Genomic DNA, 21818 nt, shown 5'->3' with positions numbered 1-21818 from the left:
GCCTCTCCCTTACTCTTCTTCCTTAGATACTGGTTCGAAGAGTGACCCAATTCCCCACAATGGAAGCACTTGACCTTAGAGAGGTCCTTCTTCTTCCTCTTCTCCTGTTTTCCCGCAAATGCCAGAGCTGCATCCTCTTCCTCTTCCTTCTTGATCCTGACCCCTTTGCTGCTACTTCCCATCTTGGTTAGCTGTCTGATCTCCTCTTGGTGAAGAGCCGCTTACAGTCCTTCCCAATATGGAAGACTCGCCCTGCCCAATATGCTCTGGACAAATGTCTCCCACTCCTCGGAGACCGCATTAAGTGCGGTCCTCACCATCAACTCTTGATCCGGTGTGACCCCTATGGAAGTCAATTGGTCCCGGATCTCCTTCAGCCGACCGAAGAAGAGATCTATCTGCTCCCCCTTCTGCATCTGGTATGACCTTAGCTAATTCTCAAGGAGCATCTTCCTCTGCACGGAAGTATGCTGGTACAATGTCTTCAAAGTGTCCCACATCTCCTTTGTTGTTTCCTTCTCGACAATATGTTGGATCACATGATCCTTGACCCCATCAAGGATGATGCACTTTTCCTTAGCCATTGCCTCCTCATACCTTTCATTAGCTACCAGGTCAACTGGGATAGCCATTACTCTCAAGGTGAAGCCCTTGATACGATGTTTGTCTAAAATGGACAAGATCCTTGCCTTCCAGACCACAAAGTTGGATGCTCTATCTAGCCTGTCCTGATCTCTCAGTCCATTCATGGCCATCTCTTTGCTCTTCTCTGTCGACTCCTCTAAGTCTCTCTACTTCCCGCCTGGAAGCTCTCGGTTCGACTCCTGATGAGTCTCTCTACTTCCCATCTAGAAGTTCTCGGTTCGACTCCTCCAAGTCTCCCTACTTCCCGTCTGGAAGTTCACTTCTGGACTCCCTCTGAGTCCCGATTTCCCTCCTGGAAATCCTTCTGCCAATCATCAAGTTGCCCCTCTCCGATCGTCTGTGCAACTACAACATTGTTCCGGATTCCTTGGCTAGAATCCACCTCAACAGCAACTCCCTCTACCTTGGTTTTGCCCTGTTAGGTATTGTTCTGACCAGAGTACCCCACCAGCTTCGCTCTCGCAAATTGCCCACAGCTTGCTTTGCCCCAACAACTGAAGGATTGAGCCCCTTGGCTCTACGCAATCCTGGCACTAGCAAAACAGCTCCCTCAGCCAACTGCGTCAACCCTCCTTGTCTCTCTGTGGCTCTACGTGAGCCTGTTTCTGCCCTCCTCAGCCTCTGCACTGGTCTCTCTCAGGCCCAGACTGATGACGCAATTTCTTTGCGTCAATCCTTCCTGTGTCGCTTCTGCAAGGATCAACTACTGTCACTCGGGACAGCTGATTTTGTTGCAAATGCTCTGCTCAGTTGATGCCTTCAGCTTTCCTGTGATCTACAACCACGTTGTGATCCCATGTTGAATTTTATAAGTCTATCCGTTAGAAAATTAATCTGTATTCTGCTGGTTTATTTCTTCTACTTGTAATTCTGAGCAAGTTATTTAAACATTCAAATATCGAAATAAACACAATACAATCACATCTACAGATCAACAGCCGAAAGAAAACAAACAGACAAGTGACATCGTTATTTTTGGAAAAATGTCCCCGAAAAAGCCCAATGCGGGAAAACCAGTGCAGTTATTATGAGGGTTTATTATTATGCAGTATTTCCTTGAGTACAACTAGGTACCTAACCGGCTCACCCGACAGAGAAAAATACACAGCAGCAATACCTCTATATTCGGAAACAGGTATTCAGAAAACCTGTCCCACGAAACCCTCTCCTGCGACTTTGAAGCTCAACACTGGCCCTTCTGGCCTCTACGTCAGCCCCAGGACCCTCTGCGTTAGCCCTCTGAGGCACTATGCAACCTCTAGGACCCTCTACGTCACTCCAGCAGCCTCTGCGTGGATGACGCAGTCCCTATGGCCTTTGCGTTGTCTCTGCTGGGCTCTGCGTGGCCTGAATTGGCTGTTGCTCTTGCTCTTGCTTCTGCGCTGGTCTCTCTATACTGTTTCTGCCTCTTTGTCCAATACTCACTGCCCCTCACTGCTGATCACTAATTCACTTTTGCCTAGCAACCCCCCTCTAGCAAAATGAATGACCAATCACTCTGGTGTGTCTTCCAACTGACCCTCAAGCCTCCTCTTATACTTTTCTCGTTGCTCCTTCAACGACCGAGATTACATCTCTAATCAACGGTTAAGATTAGATTTGGCTTGATCCATGACTTTTGGAAACTTCTAACCCAGTTTTATATTAATACCCATTAATATTTTATTTTTCCTAAGTTTAGACTTAGGAACTCCATTAAAAATATTAATTATTTTAATATCTCCCAAACCGGGTACAATCTGTCCAAACCATTTATGGGCCTTGGAGATCTCATGTGCTTTAGCCTCTCCACCAATTTTCATGGCTATAGCACATCTGATGCTACCCCAAATCAACACGCTACTACCTCTGCCGCTGACAAATCTCGATCTAGAAATCTTACCTCTCTGTCAACTCACTCAGAGAGAGATCTTCCTTGAGACTCTTGCCCTCCTGGCCTGGACCGCACAATCCCTCTTGGGATTTGATCTGCTGCCTACACAACACTTCGATCTCTCTCCTCTTCAACGTTGGGCTTGTGGTGTAGGAATATCCTCTCTATGGACAGAGACGATCCCTCTAGCCCAAGAGAGGATATTCCTACACTACAAATTGGCGACTCCACTAGGGAAGAAGGTCTTATCTGCTTGGGAAGGTCCACTTTTAAGGGGGAAAGAACCTTATATGGAGTTCTCGGCCCTTATCCAACCAAACAAACATCCAGCACATCACCACTAGAAGTTTCTAGACGTGAAACTCTGTTTCCTTTTATAAAAACTTTCCAGAAGTAGACCGGCGTGGGTATTGGGCTAACAGTAGCGCCAATCGGCGCGGGTCACAGTGTAAAACTCTTCCATCGACGCGAGTGAGACACTGGGAAAGAGCGTTGATCTTAAAAACTGGGTTTTAAGAAGGATTCTCTGGAAATGTTCTGAAGGGAGTGGGGACTACTTTCTTCAAACTTCAAGGGATGCAAGAGCATAGGTTTCATGGTGAAAGTATAACACAGTAGTCACTACTAGGGTTCTCCGGGATCAGGAATAGGGAGTGACAAGAGAGTGACAAATTACTGTGTAACAGGACTCTTCCAGTCTGCTCTCTTGGTTCACTTGTCCTCTGATACCATGTGAAAATTCGGAATCCCCGAATCACTACTGCAACAACTAATTATATTTCTCCTACTGAATCAAGTTATTTATAGTGTTATACGGTAAACATCGAAATAAATACAATTGTAGCCTTCACAACTTAAATAATATGCCGAAACAAGAACTGAGGAAGAAAGAAATAGCGCATATAAGCGACATTGTTGTTTTTGGACAACTGTCCAGGGAAAACCCCAATGTGGGAAAATCGGTGCAGCGACTCAGGGTTTGTATTATTATGCAGTAATTTCTAAGTACATTCCTCAGATGCCCACACTGGCAATCCTATACAGAGATCTAACTGGACAGAAAGATAGCGAGATGATCTCACCCCGTCACTGGGATATCCGGCACTGCGAGAGATGAGCCTCTGTGCAGTATTGCGTCACACCCACGCAGTTACTGCATCACTACTACAAGGACTGCGCTGCACCTCCTCTCGATCCTCTGCTAGCTAGAAACTTCGACCCTCTGGCCTCCCGTTCTCACACCCCAACTCCAGCACTAGATCCCGACTGTTCCCCATCAGAATTACGGACTCCCTTTGAAGCTCTGCGCTGCCACAGCGTAGCTCTGCGTGGCCCAACGCTGCCTCTCCGGACTACTCTCTGCCCTCTCTGCCTTGCACTCTCTGAATCAAGAAAACTTCCTCCGGAAAATTATCCTTGCCCCTCACTGCAAGAAATCTCCTCGATCACCTTCTTCGGCAACTGTTGCGCTGCTCTCTTGAGAAAATCGATCTCTGATCTCTCACTCGATGTGTTTTCCAAATGCCCATCAAGCCTCTTCTTATAATCCTCTTGTTGATCAATCAATGGCCCAGATTAGATTCTAATCAATGGCTCAGATCATTTTGACTTGATCCTCGTCTTCTTCTAGAAGTTTCACCCCCAGTTTAATTAATACCCTTTAATTATTTTAATTTCCTAAGTTTAGACTTAGGCATCCATTAAAAATAATCAGTTATTTTAATAAAATTGTCTCTGGGTGGAATTTCCAAAAACGATTTCTGGGTATTCTGGAATACATGTGTCTTAGCGTCCCTACAAATTTTGAGGCTTAGAGCACATCCGATGCTACCAGAAATCAACAAGAATCACCTCTAGACAAGTCGCTCTGCCTCCCTCTGCATTTGAAACACTCACTCTGCCTCCAAGACATTGATCTGATAACTAGCATCTAAAACATGGCTCCTTTGGCAATTTGCACTGGGAAATCTAGCTAACTTGTACTGCTATATTCGACCTCTTTTGTAGATGAATTCGGCCATCTATTTCCTGTCTCCTAGACACTGGAAAATACCAAGGAAATCACTCACGAACTCCAGCTCTCAAATTTTCACTGAAACCCTTGCTCCGATGCTTTCCCTAGCTTCAATTGAGCCCATGTTGAATACCTACAACTGGGTAGTCAAACTACTTAACTCACAACTGATGCCATCTCCAAGCCCTTCGACCTGCTCTTATAGTCTCTCGTTGGAGCCTCCACGGCCATTATCAACTATCAACCCATGGCTAAGATCAATTTGACTTCATCAATAAAAGCCTCTAGAGAAAAATCAAACTTCCTTAATTAATTGACTTTAATTAACCAATTTTCCTAAGTTAGGCTTCTTTTTTATTATTGGCTAATTAATTTAATTCAGGCATCTCCAAGTATTTTCTCGCAAAACCTTTTCTAGGTTTTGGAGATCTTGTGTTCCTTAGCCTCTTAGACATCATCTGAGACTAGAACAAATATCCGTTGCTACTATATCAAAAAACTAACAATTTGTTGTAGCATGTTTTTTATGGACTCTACGGATCATTTAGGGCCACTTTGTTGATGTATTTTTGGTTCAAAGATGGATTGCACTAAGTGCTATTTTGGTTAATGTGTTAGTTGGATGATTAAATTTGTATCATCATCATGTAAATGTTCTATATATTTCATATTTTGTGTAATTCGCTAATTTGTTATGTTTTTTAACATATATTATATTTTTTAATATATAACATGTCATCCATGTCATGTTCTATGGGGTCTTCGTGCCACGTGCCAAATACTTGTATTTTGGTGTCCTACATGTCATGTGTCCTCATGTCATGTGACTTAGCATCATAGTAGTTACACGAGCTCAATCTCCTTCGACGATCAGTAATTCGAACAAAGCCAACAATAACATTCTTGGTTTCTTACTAGTTTCCTTTACTCCATCATCTTTTGAAAATACAACATCCGTTGATCTTTCCCTTATAGGGTCTGCTCCTAAAGCTATACTCTTCTTAGATACAACCATAAACCCCCAAAACAAAATAGGTTATGGTTATCGCTGTTACTAACTGAAGATTCAGAATGGTTACTCATGTCCTAGCTTGAAGTGTCCATTACAGAAACATCTGAGTGATTGGATCTGTTTTTACAATACTTCAAGCTTTGAAACTAATCAACAAATCCCTGTATGAGTTTTTAGTACCCAACAAAATGGTGGGTAACACGACCAAATTTTCAAAAAATTTAGGACATGAAATTTGACCCTGATCTCGTATGCAACATTGGGTCTCCAAAACTATAACTAAATCACGATAAACCTATAACCCTGACATTGACCAAATACCACAATCTCAAATCACCTCCAAATTTGAACCACATACTATCCTCCATAGTGGCATCCAAAACTATAGTTACTATTCAAAGTGCAGAAACTGTAAAAGGTTGCCTGGTAAACAAGCTACCTTCGACCAATTTTTTATTTTCTCTAATTTTATTCAAATTCAAAACATAAACAAATCTGCCTGAAGGGCCTTCAGGAAAGATGATGTTTCAAGAAACTGAAATTTTCCAAGAAAGTGAATATTGAAAATCTAACCGTAGCCTTTGGAGTCTTCGACCTCCCATATCTGCTCTAAGTGCTCCAAGAAACAAACATGGCCGACTTATTGCAATGCTAAAAGCCTGTCCATTTGTGAATCTATACGAGTGTTATATGTCCTCTGAATATACCTACTATGAAAACCACCAACCATGAACCTACCAATCCTCAATCGATGAGCAATAAAAAACCTCGGACCATATCCGAAGTCTGATTTTAAAACTCACAACCCATCAAAATGTGCACAATGAACCGTCGATGCCAATTGATGAACTTTTGACAAGTCCATTCTATAATATGTCCACGAACCATCAACTAGATCACCATGCGCAATCAAGCACTAGTCCCAAATTGGTTCAAATGAAAAATCGGTCATGAATTTGCCCAAACTGGTATGAACCAGCTCTAGCCTGTTTTGATAACTATAATAGATACCCCTCAGACTTGGCATCTTAGCATTAAGGAAAACTATGCTCGGAGGTGAAAACCTCAAGATTGTGTTTCTAGAAGCTTTGAACAACCAAATAATTTAAATTTTAAATCATTAAAAAAGGACCTTGATGGAAATCTCCTATAGCTTTAGAAATCATATCTAGAAGAGTTGGTTGGTCACTATGCTATTAAAAAAATATTGAGTTTTAGAATCTCTTGACCTCCAATTGTTTTTCCTCTTTCTATACAAACACTTGAATCGAGCAAATGGACATCTATTGCCATGTTTCTATTTATATTCATGTGCTTGGAAAGATTCTATTGTTTTACCTCAGGTTTAAAGACGCTCCCTGTGGTGTTCTGCGCGATACCCTCAATAAGAAGGGAAACTACAATAGAAGGGAGATTTTCTGAACTCTCTGGCAGTTCCCTGATCCTGTCAGCAACACATGCCCTAACAACTGTCATCTGCAAGCCAAACATGATTTGTTGTATGACAGGGTTAAGGTTCATGCTAACAAGAAGAACGTCAAACAATATAACATTTGTCCAATGCCATGTTTTATTAGAGCCTAGCACACTTATAAGAAGGAATCATGCCCATAGATATTAACCATTGAGAATGGCCAACCTGATTCAAGGTCAGTGTCCCAGTTTTATCACTACAAATTGTCGTAGCACAACCCATAGTCTCACAGGCTGACAACCTTCGTACCTGGAATGATGTGAACTTTTAGATGTTGAAACATCAATCACCCACCCATTCATAGAAATAAATTATTATGAATCAATACTAACCAAAGCCTTGTCAACCATCATCTTCTTCATTGAATAAGCTAAACTGTCAATAAAATGAAAAGAAAAGATGTTAAGAAAATAATCGTTGCTCCTAAATAAGACAGAATATCACTGGATATTAATCTGAATAAGCTAAATTTTCAAAAACTTCTGGAATCAATAATACGTCAGAGTGACTGCCAATGGAAGTCCTTCTGGAACTGCAACAACGATGATGACAACCTGCAAACCAATGCTTTCATTACTATTTGTCTTTTGTACATTTTCATATAATTCTTGGACATGACTCATAGTTTTGCAAACAAAGAAATAATTGACTTTATAAAAACCAACCATTCAAGCATAATACTGACAAGATACTGATAGTAGGACATGCTGACCTACCGCAATCGAGAAAATGTTAACAATTCCATTAAGTGTGGCTCCAACCTTGGTCTTTCCCGCTTGAAACATGGGTTTCCCATTGGAATCTTCCGTATGTCCAGTAAAGAATCTGACAAAATAAAACATAAAATAGATTTAACACAACAAATGTATGGCAGTGGTAAAACACAAACAATTTTTAGAAAACAATCCAAGGTAGTGCAGTATCACTTACCTAATCAAGAGGATGACAAAGACTACAACTGCCACTGTAAGTCCAACCTTACCAATAAAAGTTGCAACACCGTTGAGGCGGACCTTATAAACAGGAAACTCTCTGTAAGTGTTAATTTTGCGATGCTAACACTCATGGCAAAGAATAGAATGCAAATAAAACAAGTCATGGAAGACAGACCTGTAGGGGAGTTTCTTCCTCATTTTCCTTTGATATACTAGCCATCACTAAACCCCACTCAGTATTTAATCCCACAGCAGTTACCTGAAATAAGGCAATAGAAGTCCAAACCAAACCCCCTATTATCAATCAGAGCAAAAACTGTCGACGATGAGAACCCTAATGCATCAAATCACCATCAGGAAGTGTAATTATTTACAACTCACCAGTATGGTACCATAGCCATTTGCAACCTTACAGCCAGACATCATAAAGGGATTTTTCTGATCTTTATGAACCTAGAAGAAAAACAAAGAGGCAGTTATAGCCGGGTGCAAATGTTACAAATTTTAGCATCACAAGCTTCTGGGAAAATTCACTTCTTTGCTAACAGGCCAAGAAAATAAGAGCACAACAATAAAGGCACATACAACAATGCTCTCCCCAGTCATACTAGATTCATCAATTGACAGGGAATGTCCAGTAATAAAAATGCCATCTGCAGGGACCTGAAAAGAAAACACATATTTCAAGTATAGGTTATTCAACTTTAATAAGAAGCAAGGCGATGACTAGTATTACAAAGGAAATTTTAACACACCTGGTCACCAATTTTGAGGGGGACAACATCACCAACAACAAGATCAAATATGGAAACCTTACATCTTCTTCCACTTCTGATCACCTAAAAAGGCAATGCAACAATAGTGTCAGATCATGATACTCAAAAGCAAATCCCAAGAAATCCACAATGTGTTTAGACACATGTATATATGAGAAACTTAAGAGAGACAGGCAGTTTGTGACAGGAAGATGCACCTCAAGTTGAATGTTTCGCTTCACTTCATTCAGATTTTGGAACTGGAGAGATTGTCTGTAATCGCTGATTGCTGCAAATTAAGAGGTATAATCATCGACATGTGCATAAATAGGGGATTTTCCAGACATAACAAAGATTTTCAATGCCCAAATGATGCATGTTTTCCAGACATATTACTATCTCATAATATTGGTAAGAGTTCATCACATGTATTATAATCTATCTCATCACTTTTTTTCAAATAAAAGCTTCCTTTGACTATTAATAATAGAAAATATGTACATAGATGGCTTTATACCCCCAAAAAGAGTGGGTTGCAACTTGCAACTGCACTCTCCACAAGCATTATCAAAACTCAAAATTGGGTTATCTGATAATTAAAAATGCCCAAATGTCTTAACTCTTAAACACTGTCATACATGCTCTACATAAAAGCACAACCATAGTCCACGAAACAAAACAGAAACCATATGTCCCTCATCCCAAGGAGAAACCTATGAACATTAGAGAAGAGCAGGTAAGTGGCCTGTTACTCCAAAATCTAGCACCCTAGTGCTAGGCTGCACTAGATCCCCGGCAACTACAGAATCCACCACCACAGTCACCTTAGAAGCAAATTACACTGCTGTTTTGTGGGTAGATGTTACTCCCACAAGGGAGGCTTAGGTTTAGATGACAAAGGGATCCTACGTCAAATAGTTCTCTAAGCAGCTTGCAAATTTTACAACCCAGAATAATCTTCAACAAAGTATGGCTCCGGGTGGGATGAATAAGCACGGTCAAAGAACTGATGGCTTAAGGTATGCTTGGAGAATGCTCAAACAGATTCCCAAGCACATCCTACTTCGAATTAAATGATTTACAAAAAGTATAAAGTGATGGAGAATGGAGGATCAGTGCCGTAACTCATTAATGAACTTTGGGCATATGGAGTCAGGAAAGGGTAGAGTAAATAGCTGAAGACCTTGGATGAGGACAAAAAAGAGAGAGGGATAACCTATCAATCTAACCCTAGCGACTTTCCAAAGTAGGAGCTTAAGGTCAAGGAATGAAATCTAGTTTCCCTGATGGCTGCTTGATGACAAATTTTGCATATGAAGGAAATAGAGCTCATAAGAGATGTTGCAATTTTTTATATGGCAAATAACAAACCCTAATCCAACAAGTGTAGAAAACGAAAGATAAGACTCACAATAAAATACCATTATTCATCCAAACATCATTACATCAATCCAATGAATGTTCCTCCATTCAAAACATATCTTCACCAAGACAATTCACCTCACTTGAAATATCCAAACCCAAAATTTACAAGGAAAATTCGCAAAAATTTCAGATTGATATGGGATTTCTCCCCAGAAGCTCCATGAGAAAATAAGAAGAAGTGCACCTCTATTTATAGAACAGGTGTTCAACTTCCCTCATTAATAAAATAATAATTTTCTAAGTTAAAATCCCCTAAATTAGCTTGATGAGCCAAAAGCCCTTCGTACAAATTAATTAATCTAAAATATTAAACATTCGGGCTTCTAAAGCCAGATGTACAATAAATAGGGACTTAAGCCCATAAAAGATGACCCTTATCCCTAAATGAGGGGGAATAAAGGGGAGAAGGTGCAGCCTCGAGCCTCCAAAGACTCTTCAACCACATCACTTCTCCAATAAGTCAAAAAATCTGCTACCCACAACCCTCTAAATTGGGCACTTAGCCCCAAAATCCTCTTCCAAGGTGGAAAAGCATGCTCCAAGAAGTATGTCCCACCACCCAAAGCTTTCAAATAATTGTCCCTTGCTCAACAACCCATGCAAGTAATCCTACCAAGCGGATGCAAAAGCCACTAGGTGCATGACTTCTCCTCCAAGACTTCATAGAAATCTTCAAATGGGGCCTTGCTGAAAAAGGTATTGTTGTCGCTGCAACAACAACCCTCCAAAATTTTTGTCTAAGTCAGTTTTGGAGCCTACATCAACTTTAGTTTCAAGCCCCTTTGTGTCGTCATGTTGTTTGATCTTCTATTCGTATGTTTTCTCCTAGTGTCACATCCTCCTAAGTCAATGTTTCCTAAGCGTCATCATTTAACTATTAGCAGTGCTTGAGTTAGTTAGTCCATTGTTGGGTGAACTCATCACTTATCTTGACTTAGAAACTTGCCTTCTCACCATGCACACACTCGAAAAACACTCGAAAGCACAGATAAAGCAAACGAAGCGAGAAAATCACTCCAAAAAAAAAAGCGCACTCCAAGTTGGTGAAGACATGCGCTCAACTAGAGTGCACTCCTTCGAGCTGAAGAAGTATGCCCCCCTTGAGCGCACTCCTTCATTCTAAGCAAGTGCACCCTACCTGAGTGCACTCCTTCGTGTCGAAGGAATGCTCCCTTCCTAGGCACATGCATAATCCATCTTGTTGCATGTGGGCACACTCCTAGAAAATAGTAGCCCACTTAACTTTTCTTAACTAATTGTTTCACTCATCGACAAGTGGTGATCATGCATGAATAAGTTTTGCATGTAAACTTCTTTAAATCAACTCAGTTAATCATTCATTTGCAAAATCATTCTCATATGAGTTGAGCGCACAACTGGAGATCAAGAAACTCTTCATCAACTAGCGCTACAAGTAAGTTTTGCATGTTGAATCTTTTCATTCCCTTTCATGATTTCACTGTCATTCTTGCTTTTCTTGCTGTCGTTTCTTGGTTTTTCAATTCAATTGTTGGCGTTTATGTTCAATCTTCATCTTGCAAGTGTTAATCTATTATCGCATGCAAAAAATCTTCACATTCTTCAACCTTTTCATATTCCACCAAGAGTGCGACAGCATCTATATAACCTTGCATATCTTTCTTCTTCTCGTCTTATCATCAAATCTTGTTGTTAAAACTTGTTTCTGAGCTACTAACAGGAAGACCGCGCTTATGGACCTTGAAGCCCGATCAGCCTTGAAAACTGTAATGAGATTGATGAAGTTTTCCTCTTCAGCACACTCTTCACCACGAAGAACTGCACCCTCTCTTGAGCGCACCATGAAGAGTCGAAGCACTTTTCTTCGCCCCTTCGACATGCGACAGTGCGCCCTCCTTGCTCTTGAGCACATGAGCGCACCTTGAAGGCCTAAAAACTTGATTGCATCATCTGTCGTCCCTTCGGAGTGCAACATTGCGCCCTCTTTCTCTCCTTGAGCACATGAGCACATTGTGAAGGCCTAAAGGCCCAACATCTCACCCCTTTGACCCTTTGAAGTGAGCCAATGCACCCTTGAGGTTTCCTTTCACATGCTTGAGCGCATGAGTGCACTGCAAAGCCCTGAATGAGCCCTTACAGTCCTTCGTGCTTTGGAAGTGCACCCTCTTAGTTTGCATGCCTATTTTCTCATGCATGCAAGTAATTGTGTGTTGTCATTCGTTGATTTTCATATGTGATGGCTCTTTGTACATGATTTACAAGTATTGCTTCATAAGTAGGTCGTTTTAAGTTAATCTCATCGTTATGAGTGTACTGCCACAAACAAGTGTTCGTGCTACAAGTATTGTCACCCTATCTTCATCTGTTGGAGCCATGCTGCCTCGTAAAGTGGCCTCCAAAGAACTCTCAGAAGAAAGCACTGAGGAACTTGTTGAAGTTACAAAGCTAAACATTCCCATATATGCAGACACATAGTGCTTCATTGATAAAACTATTGAGGTCACATGGGGCAAGATCAAGGACACATTCATGCAAGATAGGTTTGTCGAGAACTTAGAAGATGTGCATGCATACATTAATATCAAGAAGTCCAAGATGCATAGGATCGCATGCAGATTCCCGATCATGCCATGTGCAGAGGTGATTGAACGGATCATTACGCATATGGATGACTCTCACCTTGTGCTTCGTACTAAGAGTGGCGATCATCTCGTCACCTATTATGGTGAAGATATGCAGACATATTATAAGATGCTCAAGCCTACAGAATATGCAAATGATAGCTTTTACATGAGATGGGCCGACCTCGACACAAGTGACGTTATCAAATCATGGTGTCGAGAGCCTGCCAAGTTTCGCCATCGCCCATCCACAGTCTATCTGACAAATATTCTCAGAGACATATATCAGTATTTGATAGCCATGTGTTGTCAATTGCATGGGCACAAGAACACTGAGGTGTTTGAGGACAATTGGATATATATGCTCAATATGGTGGTAACCCGCGGAAGGATTTTCAATTGGGCAGATATATTGTCATTCAAGTTGCAGCGTCATGTGGGGTAGGAAAAAGCATCTTTGAGGGCGAACTAGGCACCATAATTCTACATGTCTGCATTTCTCCTAGATGGAATTTGTGCACAGTATGCGTTCTCGGGAATGAACTGGAATTGGACCCCTAAGGAGAAGTTCCCAGTTTACTTCCACTGTAGATTGTTATCATAATCAAGCTTCAGAGGCGTATATGAAAAATTGGTTGAGCACTTCTTTGCAGTTGTCTTTCAGATGATATTCGAGATCGATCCTCCTTGCATGACCGATCAAGTGAAGGAGTCACTCCAAGATATTGTGGACTGGTTTGCAGCTCCCAAGGTACATACATCAGATGTTTTGGTTGTCAGATATCCCCTCATCTCATGTTGTGATATGTGACCAATAAGGTGGTCATGCAAGAAGTAGCAAATCAGTTGGACAAGGGATTGTCAGGAATTCTTCACAGGAGGAAGAAAGCCCCTTAGCCCACATTCTCGTTGAGAATCAGATTATATGAGTTAAAGAGCCACAAAGCGACAACAGCAGAAATACAAGAGTTGGACCGCTTGCACTTCACCACTAAGGACTTCCATGGATATGATCCCAGGAGAGTGATCAGGCAACATTGTGAAAGGATCGGTCACAATACGAGGTACTCATCAATGTCCACAACAAAAGATGAGAAGATAAAGAACTGGTACAACGCAAACATGAAGGCACATCTAGGGATGGAAACCAATTCACCCCAAGATCCACCAGCTCAAGACTTGCAGGTACAGGAGGAGGAAGAGATAACACCTCAAGCGAGGAAAGTAGCTCCTAAGAAAAGGATCAGGTATGACTCAACAGGCGAGAGAAGCAAGAAATGGAAAGTTGGTCCTTTAAACGCAGGAGCTATTCAAGAAGTGCAAGAGAGGAGAGAAGCAAAAGAAGAAGAGAAGCAGAGGAAGCAAGATGAGTTTCTCCAAAAGCAACAAGGAGAAGAAGAAGAAGAGATGAGTAGAATAGAGGAAGAACAATAGAGGTAGTCCCAAAAGGAGGAACCAGCGAAGAGACTGGAAGAAGAACAACTGACTCAGGAGATTGAAGAAGAAGAGTTGGAGGAAGAAGATACCATCCAACCCATGGATGATGAACCAGGAACTCTAGAGGAACCTCCCCTTATAGGTGGTCATCTTCCATTCAGGGAAATGGGGATCACACCTGCACCGACCGGCAGTGTCATGGATATATGCATTGTAACGTTCGATTAGCTTAAGAAGGGGATCATGCAGCAAAGGAAAAGATACTTTCCCAATGATCCTCAAAATCCAGTCTCAGTTGCTACAGAGAAGGTGATTACTGCCAACACGAGAAGGAATCCTAGGGCAGTCATGGCGGAAAATGTTGCATTCGCTACAGCAACACGGGATAATGTTGAGTACTTGTTGAATGAGAATGTCAGGCTAAGAAGAGAACTTGTTGCAGTGATGCAACTGTTGATTTGGGGTAGCATCGGATGTGCTCTAGCCACGAAAATTGGTGGAGAGGCTAGAAAGGGTTTGGGAAGATTCTAAATAGTTTGGGAGATATTAAAATAATTAATATTTTTAATGGAGTCCCTAAGTTTAGACTTAGGGAAAATAAAATATTAATGTGAATCAACATAAAATGGTGTTAGAACGGTCCAATAGTCATGGATCAAGCCAGATCTAATCTTAGTAGTTGATTAGGGACTTAATCTCGGTTGTTGATTTGTCAACGAGAAAAGTATAAGAGGAGGCTTGAGGGTCAGTGGAGAACACACCAAGAGATCAAGATTTCGACTTTCTGGGGCTAGGTTTGTTGAGAAAGTTGAGAGAGTGATCAGAGTTGCAGCTGAGGGGCAGTGAATACAGAAGCAGAGAGGCAGAGATAGCACTGGGAGGATCAACGCAGTAGCCAGAGAGAGGGACGCAGAAGCAGCCAAGGGTTCACGCAGAGCCATCCAGGGCTCACGCAGAGGCAGTCGGGAGTTGCGCAATGCCTCAGAGGGCAAGCGTGAGTGATGCAGAGGGCCAGAGGGTTGACGCAGTGCCTCCAGAGGCTGACGCAGGCCAATCCAGAGGCTGACGCAGGCCAATCCAGAGTGACGCTGGGCTAACGTTGGGCCAGAGAGAGGCTGACGCAGTCCCTAGATGCTGACGTTGGGGTTTCGAGGGGCATATTGGAGCTGCAAAGTTGTCAGAGTGTTTATCCGGGGTTTTCAGTCGAAATATTTGCTTCCGAGTAGAGAGGTACTACTGCCTAGATTTTTCTCTGTTGGGTGAGCCGGATTTCGCACCCAGATTGTATTCTGAAACTACTTAATAAATCAAATCCTCATATAGCTGCACCGGTTTTCCCGCATTGGGTTTTTCAGGGGACATTAGTCCAAAAACAACGGTGTCACTTATGTGTTTGTTTCTATTTCCTTTAGTTGATAATCAGTAATGTGTTGAGCATGTACTTGTATTTATTTCTAGTATTTGCATGGTAAATAACTTGTTAATTAACAGAACAAGTAGGTAGGAATAAATCAGTAAAGTGCATGAAGGGTTTCTAATGTGTCAGACTTAGAAATTCCAGCATGGTATCAGAGCATGGTTGCAGATCACAGGAGAACTGAGGACATCAGCCGAGCAGAGCAGCGACAGCAGAAAACAATTGTCCCGAGTGACAGAAGTTGTTCCTAAAAAAGTAGCAGCAAGGAAGGGGTGAAGCAGTGCCTGCGTCATCAAGATTGAGCCAAGAAGAGGCTGCACAAAGAGGCTGCACAAAGGCTGAGGAAGACAAAGAAAGGCTCACGCAAAGCTACGCAGAGGCCAGGAGGGCTGACGTAGTTGGATGAGGAAGCTGATTTGCTGGTGCCGGGATTGTGCAGATCCTAGGAGCTCTAACCTTCAGTTTGTTGGGGTTCAGGAGGTTGTGGGTAAGTTGCAGAGTGGAGCTGGTGGGGTACTGTAGTCAGAACAGTACCTAACAGGGCAAGGCCAAGGTAGAGGGAGTTGCTTCCAAGGTGGATTTCTAGCCAAGGAATCCAGATCAGTGTTGCAGTTGCACAGACATTGGCAGAAGGCTTTCTAGGAGGGAAATCGAGGCTCACAGGAGTCATACCGAGAACTTCCAGAAGGGAAGTAGAGGAGCACTGAAATGGCACTGCACGGAGTAAGAGACCAAGACAGACTGGACCGAGCCTCAAATTTCGTAGTCTGGAAGGCCAGAATCTTATCCGTACTAGACAGGAATCATGTCAAACACTTCGCCTTGAGGACGATAGCTATGCCAGTTGACCCGGCTAATAACGACAGGTACGAGGATGCAATGGTGAGGGCCAAGAGTATCATCCTTGACAGGGACAAGGTCATATACTACCACATATTGCCGAGAAGAACACAGCACAGGAGATGTGGGAGGCCCTGACCAAGTTGTATCAGCATACTTCCGTGCAGAGGAAGATGCTACTAGAAAATCAGTTGCGATCATACCAGATGCAGAAGGGGGAACAGATCGACCCATTCCTCAGTCGATTGAAGGAGATTCGGGATCAACTGACTTCCCTAGGGGCAACGCCGAATCCAAAATTGATGGTGAGAACAGCCCTGAACGCAGTCTCAGAAGACTGGGAGGTGTTTGTCCAGAGCATACTGGGCAAGGCGACCCTTCCAGATTTGGAGGAAATGCTCTTCGCCAAGAAGAGATCAGAAGGCTGAGCAAGGCGGACACAGCGGCAAGGGGATCAGAATCAAGGAGGAGGAGGAGGATGCTGCCCTAGCATCTGAGGGAAAGCAAGAGAAACAGAAGAAGAAGGACCTCTCCAAGGTCAAATGCTTCCACTGTGGGGAGCTGGGTCATTATGCGACCCAGTGTCCAAGAAAGAAGAGTAAGGGAGAGGCCGCCGAGACCAAGGCAGTGCCAGCAAGGGCAGATAAGGAAGTGGAGACAGACGATGAAAGTGCCATGAGAGCTCATTTTCCACTTCAAAAGAAGTGGGGAGACATCGAGCTGTAGTCAGGCGGACTATAGGCGATGAGGGGCAGGATCCTCAAGGTTTCAGCCTCTTGGATTAGAACTTGCTATGGGATCCCCAAAGAGGAATAGCAGTATTGGCGATGTTAGTAGAGACGGATGCAGATGGAGTGATAGAGGGAGCTACAGTACAAGATTCCCAGGACAACGCGAGGCTAGCAGGCTGCAACAATGCGAGAGGCACGGGATTGTTGCACCAATGCAGGATGGCACAAAGAGGTGTGCAATGGTGCGAGATGCATGGAGTTGTTGCAGCAGCGTAGAGGTCAGAGAGGGAGCACTTGTTAGTGACAGTGGGAGCTTCAGCATCAAGAGTGTTTCTAGCTTGACGGAAATATCAGAGTTGGGAGATCAGTTACTTACTTTTCAATAACTGAGTTGCAGTGCGACAGTTAGCAATGGTAGTGCTATGGGCGACACGATGCAGCATGATGAGAGGGGTTGAAGTGCAGATGCAGCAATGGCAGTGGCAGGGCCATGGGCAGCAGCACGGATGCAAAGGGAGTTGCAATACGAATGCAACAGTGGCAGTGGCAGGGCCATTGGTAGCAGTACAGGATGGAGCAATGCAGAGGATGTTGGGCAGTAGGCCTAGCATCAGCACAGGGACCAATGCCGAATGATTAGGGTAATGCTTAGTGAGGAGTATTACTAGAGCACAGTCCTCGCTAAGAGGAAGTGTTGATTTGGGGCAACATCGAATGTGCTCTAGCCACGAAAATTGGTGGAGAGGCTAAGGCACATGAGATCTCTAATACCCAAAAAGTGTTTGGGAAGATTCTAAATAGTTTGGGAGATATTAAAATAATTAATATTTTTAATGGAGTCCCTAAGTCTAAACTTATGGAAAATAAAATATTAATGTGAATTAATATAAAATTGTGTTAGAATGGTCCAAAAGTCATGGATCAAGCCAGATCTAATCTTAGCCGTTGATTAGGGACTTAATCTCGGTCATTGATTTGTCAACGAGAAAAGTATAAAAGGAGGCTTGAGGGTTACTTGGAGAACACACCAAGAGATCAAGATTTCGACTTTCTGGGGCTAGGTTTGCTGAGAAAGTTGAGAGAGTGATCAGAGTTGCAGCTAAGGGGCAGCGAATATAGAAGCAGAGACACAGAGATAGCACCGGGAGGATCAGCGCAGTAGCCAGAGAGAGGGACACAATAGCAGCCAAAGGTTCACGCAGAGCCAGCCAGGGCTCACACAGAGGCAGCCGGGAACTGCACAGTGCCTCAGAGGGCCAACATGAGTGACACATAGGGCCAAAGGGATGACGAAGTGCCTCCAGAGGCTAACGCAGGACAAGCCAGAGTGACGTTGGGCTAACGCTAGGCCAGAGAGAGGTTGACACAGTCCCTAGAGGCTGACGCTGGGGTTTCGAGGGGCAAATTGGAGCTGTGAAGCTATCAGAGTGTTTATCCGAGGTTTTCAACCGGAATATCTGCTTCTGAGTAGAGAGGTACTACTGCCTAGATTTTTCTCTGTTGGGTGAGCCGGATTTGGCACCCAGATTGTATTCTGAAACTGCTTAATAAATCAAACCCTTAGATAGTTGCATCGGTTTTCCCGCATTGGGTTTTTCTGGGGACATTAGTCCAAAAACAACGGTGTCACTTGTGTGCCTGTTTCTATTTCCTTCAATTGATGATCTGTAATGTGTTGAGCATGTACTTGTATTTATTTCCAGTATTTACATGGTAAATAACTTGTTAATTAACAAAACAAGTAGGTAGGAATAAATCAATAAAGTGCATGAAGGGTTTCTAACGTGTCAAACTTAGAAATTCCAACATGGTATCAGAGCATGGTTGCAGATCACAGGAGAACTGAGGACATCAACCGAGCAGAGCAACAACAATATGGAATAACTGTCCTGAGTGACAGAAGTTGTTCTTAGCAGAGTAGCAGCAAGGAAGGGGTAACGCAGTGCCTGCATCATCAAGATTGAGCCAAGAAGAGGCTGCGCAGAGGCTGAGGGAGGCAAAGACAGGCTCACGCAAAGCCACACAGAGGCCAAGAGGGCTGACGTAGTTGGCTGAGGACACTGATTTGCTGGTGTCGGGATTGCACATAGCCTAGGAGCTCTAACCTTCAGTTTGCTAGGGTTCAAGAGGCTGTGGGTAAGTGGCAGAGTGGAGCTGGTGGGGTACTGTAGTTAGAACAATACCTAACAGGGCAAGGCCAAGGTAGAGGGAGTTGCTTCTGAGGTGGATTTCTAGCCAAGGAATCCAAATCAGTGTTGTAGTTGCACAGATGATTGGAGAGGGGCATCTTGACATTGGGAGAAAGCTTTCCAGGAGGGAAATCGAGGCTCAGAGGAGTCGTACCGAGAACTTCTAGGAGGGAAGTAGAGAAGCACCGAAATGGCACTGCACAGAGTAAGAGACCAGGACAGACTGGACCGAGCCTCAAACTTCCTAGTCTGGAAGGCCAGAATCTTATTTGTACTAGACAGGAATCGTGTCAAACACTTCCCCTTGAGGACGATAGCTATGCCAGTTGGCCCAGCTCATAACGACGAGTACGAGGATGCAATGGCGAGGGCTAAGAGTCTCATCCTTGATGGGGTCAAGGATCATATAGTACCACATATTGCCGAGAAGAACACGGCATAGGAGATGTGGGAGGCCCTGACCAAGTTGTATCAGCATATTTCCGTGCAAAGGAACATGCTACTAGAAAATCAGCTGCGATCATACTAGATGCAGAAGGGAGAACAGATCGACCCATTCCTCAGTCGATTGAAGGAGATCTGGGATCAGCTGACTTCCATAGGGGCAACGTCGGATCCAGAATTGATGGTGAGAACAGCCCTGAACGCAGTCTCAGAAGACTGGGAGGTGTTTGTCCAGAGCATACTGGGCAAGGCGACCCTTCCAGATTGGGAGGAAATGTGGGCTACTCTTCGCCAAGAAGAGATTAGAAGGCTGAGCAAGGCGGGACGCAGTGGCAAGGGGATCAGAATCAAGGAGGAGAAGGAGGAGGATGTTGCCCTAACATTTGACAAAAAGCAGGAGAAACAGAAGAATAAGGACCTCTCCAAGGTCAAATGCTTCCACAGTGGGGAGCTGGGTCATTATGCGACCTAGTGTCCACGGAAGAAGAGTAAGGGAGAGGCCTCAGAGACCAAGGCAGTGCCAACAATGGCAGAGAAGGAAGTGGAGACGGACGATGACTGTGCCATGAGTGCTCATCTTCCACTTCAAAAGAAGTGGGGAGACATCAAGCTATAGTCAGGCGGACTATAGACAATGAGGGGCAGGATCCTCGAGGTACCCAGCCTCTTGGATTAGACTTTGCTACGGGAGCCTCGAAGAGGAATACCAATATTGGCGATGTTAGTAGAGACGGATGTGGATGGAGCGACAGAGGAAGCTACAGTGCAGGATTCCCAGGACAGCGCGAGGCTAGCAGGCTGTAATAGTGCGAGAGGCATGGGAGTGTTGCACTAGTGCAGGATGGCACAGAGAGGTGTGCAATGGTGTGAGGTACATGGATTTGTTGCAGCAGCGCAGAGGTCAGATAGGGAGCACTTGTCAGTGGCAGAGGGAGCGTCAACATCAGGAGTGTTTCTAGCTTGACGGAGATGTCAGAGTTGGGAGATCAGTTACTTACTTCTCAGTAACTGAGTTGCTGTGCAGCAGTTAGTAATGGTAGTGCTATGGGCAACACGATGCAACATGATGAGAGGGGTTGCAGTGTAGATGCAGCAGTGGCAGTGGCAGGGCCATGGGCAGCAACATGGATGCAAAGGCAGTTGCAGTACGGATGCAACAATGGCAGTGGCAGGGCCATGGGTAGCAGTGCAGAGGATGTTGTGCAGCAGGCCTATCATCAGCACAGGGACTGATGCCGGATGATCAGGGTGATGCTCAGTGAGGAGTATTACTAGAGCACAGTCCTCGCTAAGAGGGAGTCTTGATTTGGGTAGCATCAAATGTGTTCTAGCCACAAAAATTGGTGGAGAGGCTAAAGCACATGAGATATCCAATACCCAGAAAGGGTTTGGGCAGATTCTAAACAATTTGGGAGATATTAAAATAATTAATATTTTTAATGGAGTCCCTAAGTCTAAACTTAGTGAAAATAAAATATTAATGTGAAGTAATATAAAAATGTGTTAGACTGGTCCAAAAGTCATGGATCAAGCCAGATCTAATCTTAGCCGTTGATTAGGGTCTTATCTCGGTTGATGATTTGTCAACAAGAAAAGTATAAGAGGAGGCTTGAAGGTCACTTGGAGAACACACCAAGAGATCAAGATTTCGACTTTCTAGGGCTGGGTTTGCTAAGAAAGTTGAGAGAGTGATCAAAGTTGCAGCTGAGGGGCAGTGAATACAAGGCAGAGAGGCAGAGATAGCACCGGGAGGATCAGCGCAATAGCCAGAGAGAGGTATGCAGAAGCAGCCAAGGATTCACGCAGAGCTAGCCAGGGCTCACGAAGAGGTAGCCAAGAGCTACGCAGTGCCTCAGAGGGCCAGCGTGAGTGACGCAGAGGGCCAGAGGGCTAACGCAGTGCCTCCAGAGGCTGACGCAGGCGAAGCCAGAGTGACGTTAGGCTAACGCTGGGCTAGAGAGAGGCTGACGCTGGGGTTTCGAGGGGCAGATTGGAGCTGTGAAGCTGTAGGAGTGTTTATCCGGGGT

General features: G+C 43.8%; 1 protein-coding gene across 4 annotated transcripts in view; it reads right to left on the bottom strand.

Moving 5' to 3' along the window:
* The window catches only part of LOC149241405 (calcium-transporting ATPase 5, plasma membrane-type-like), a 293316-nt gene that overhangs the window by 120333 nt on the left and 151165 nt on the right, over positions 1–21818 (bottom strand). For all 4 annotated transcript variants that reach the window (XM_089373955.1, XM_089373953.1, XM_089373952.1 and 1 more), the window contains 11 exons: positions 8927–8997; positions 8709–8792; positions 8539–8616; positions 8335–8406; positions 8129–8212; positions 7949–8031; positions 7735–7843; positions 7517–7572; positions 7351–7393; positions 7184–7267; positions 6883–7020 (listed from right to left, as the gene is read on the bottom strand). In XM_089373955.1, the coding sequence (XP_089230081.1) occupies positions 6883–7020; positions 7184–7267; positions 7351–7393; positions 7517–7572; positions 7735–7843; positions 7949–8031; positions 8129–8212; positions 8335–8406; positions 8539–8616; positions 8709–8792; positions 8927–8997 (902 nt within the window). The remainder of the gene's footprint in view (positions 1–6882; positions 7021–7183; positions 7268–7350; positions 7394–7516; positions 7573–7734; positions 7844–7948; positions 8032–8128; positions 8213–8334; positions 8407–8538; positions 8617–8708; positions 8793–8926; positions 8998–21818) is intronic.

The sequence above is a fragment of the Pinus tabuliformis genome, chromosome 8 (genome assembly GCF_031772625.1).
Source record: "Pinus tabuliformis cultivar Carrire ecotype Pingquan chromosome 8, CPIR1, whole genome shotgun sequence".
Lineage (NCBI taxonomy): Eukaryota > Viridiplantae > Streptophyta > Pinopsida > Pinales > Pinaceae > Pinus > Pinus tabuliformis.
The sequence above is the reverse complement of the archived record's forward strand: the minus strand, read 5'-3'. Positions and strand labels throughout refer to the sequence as shown.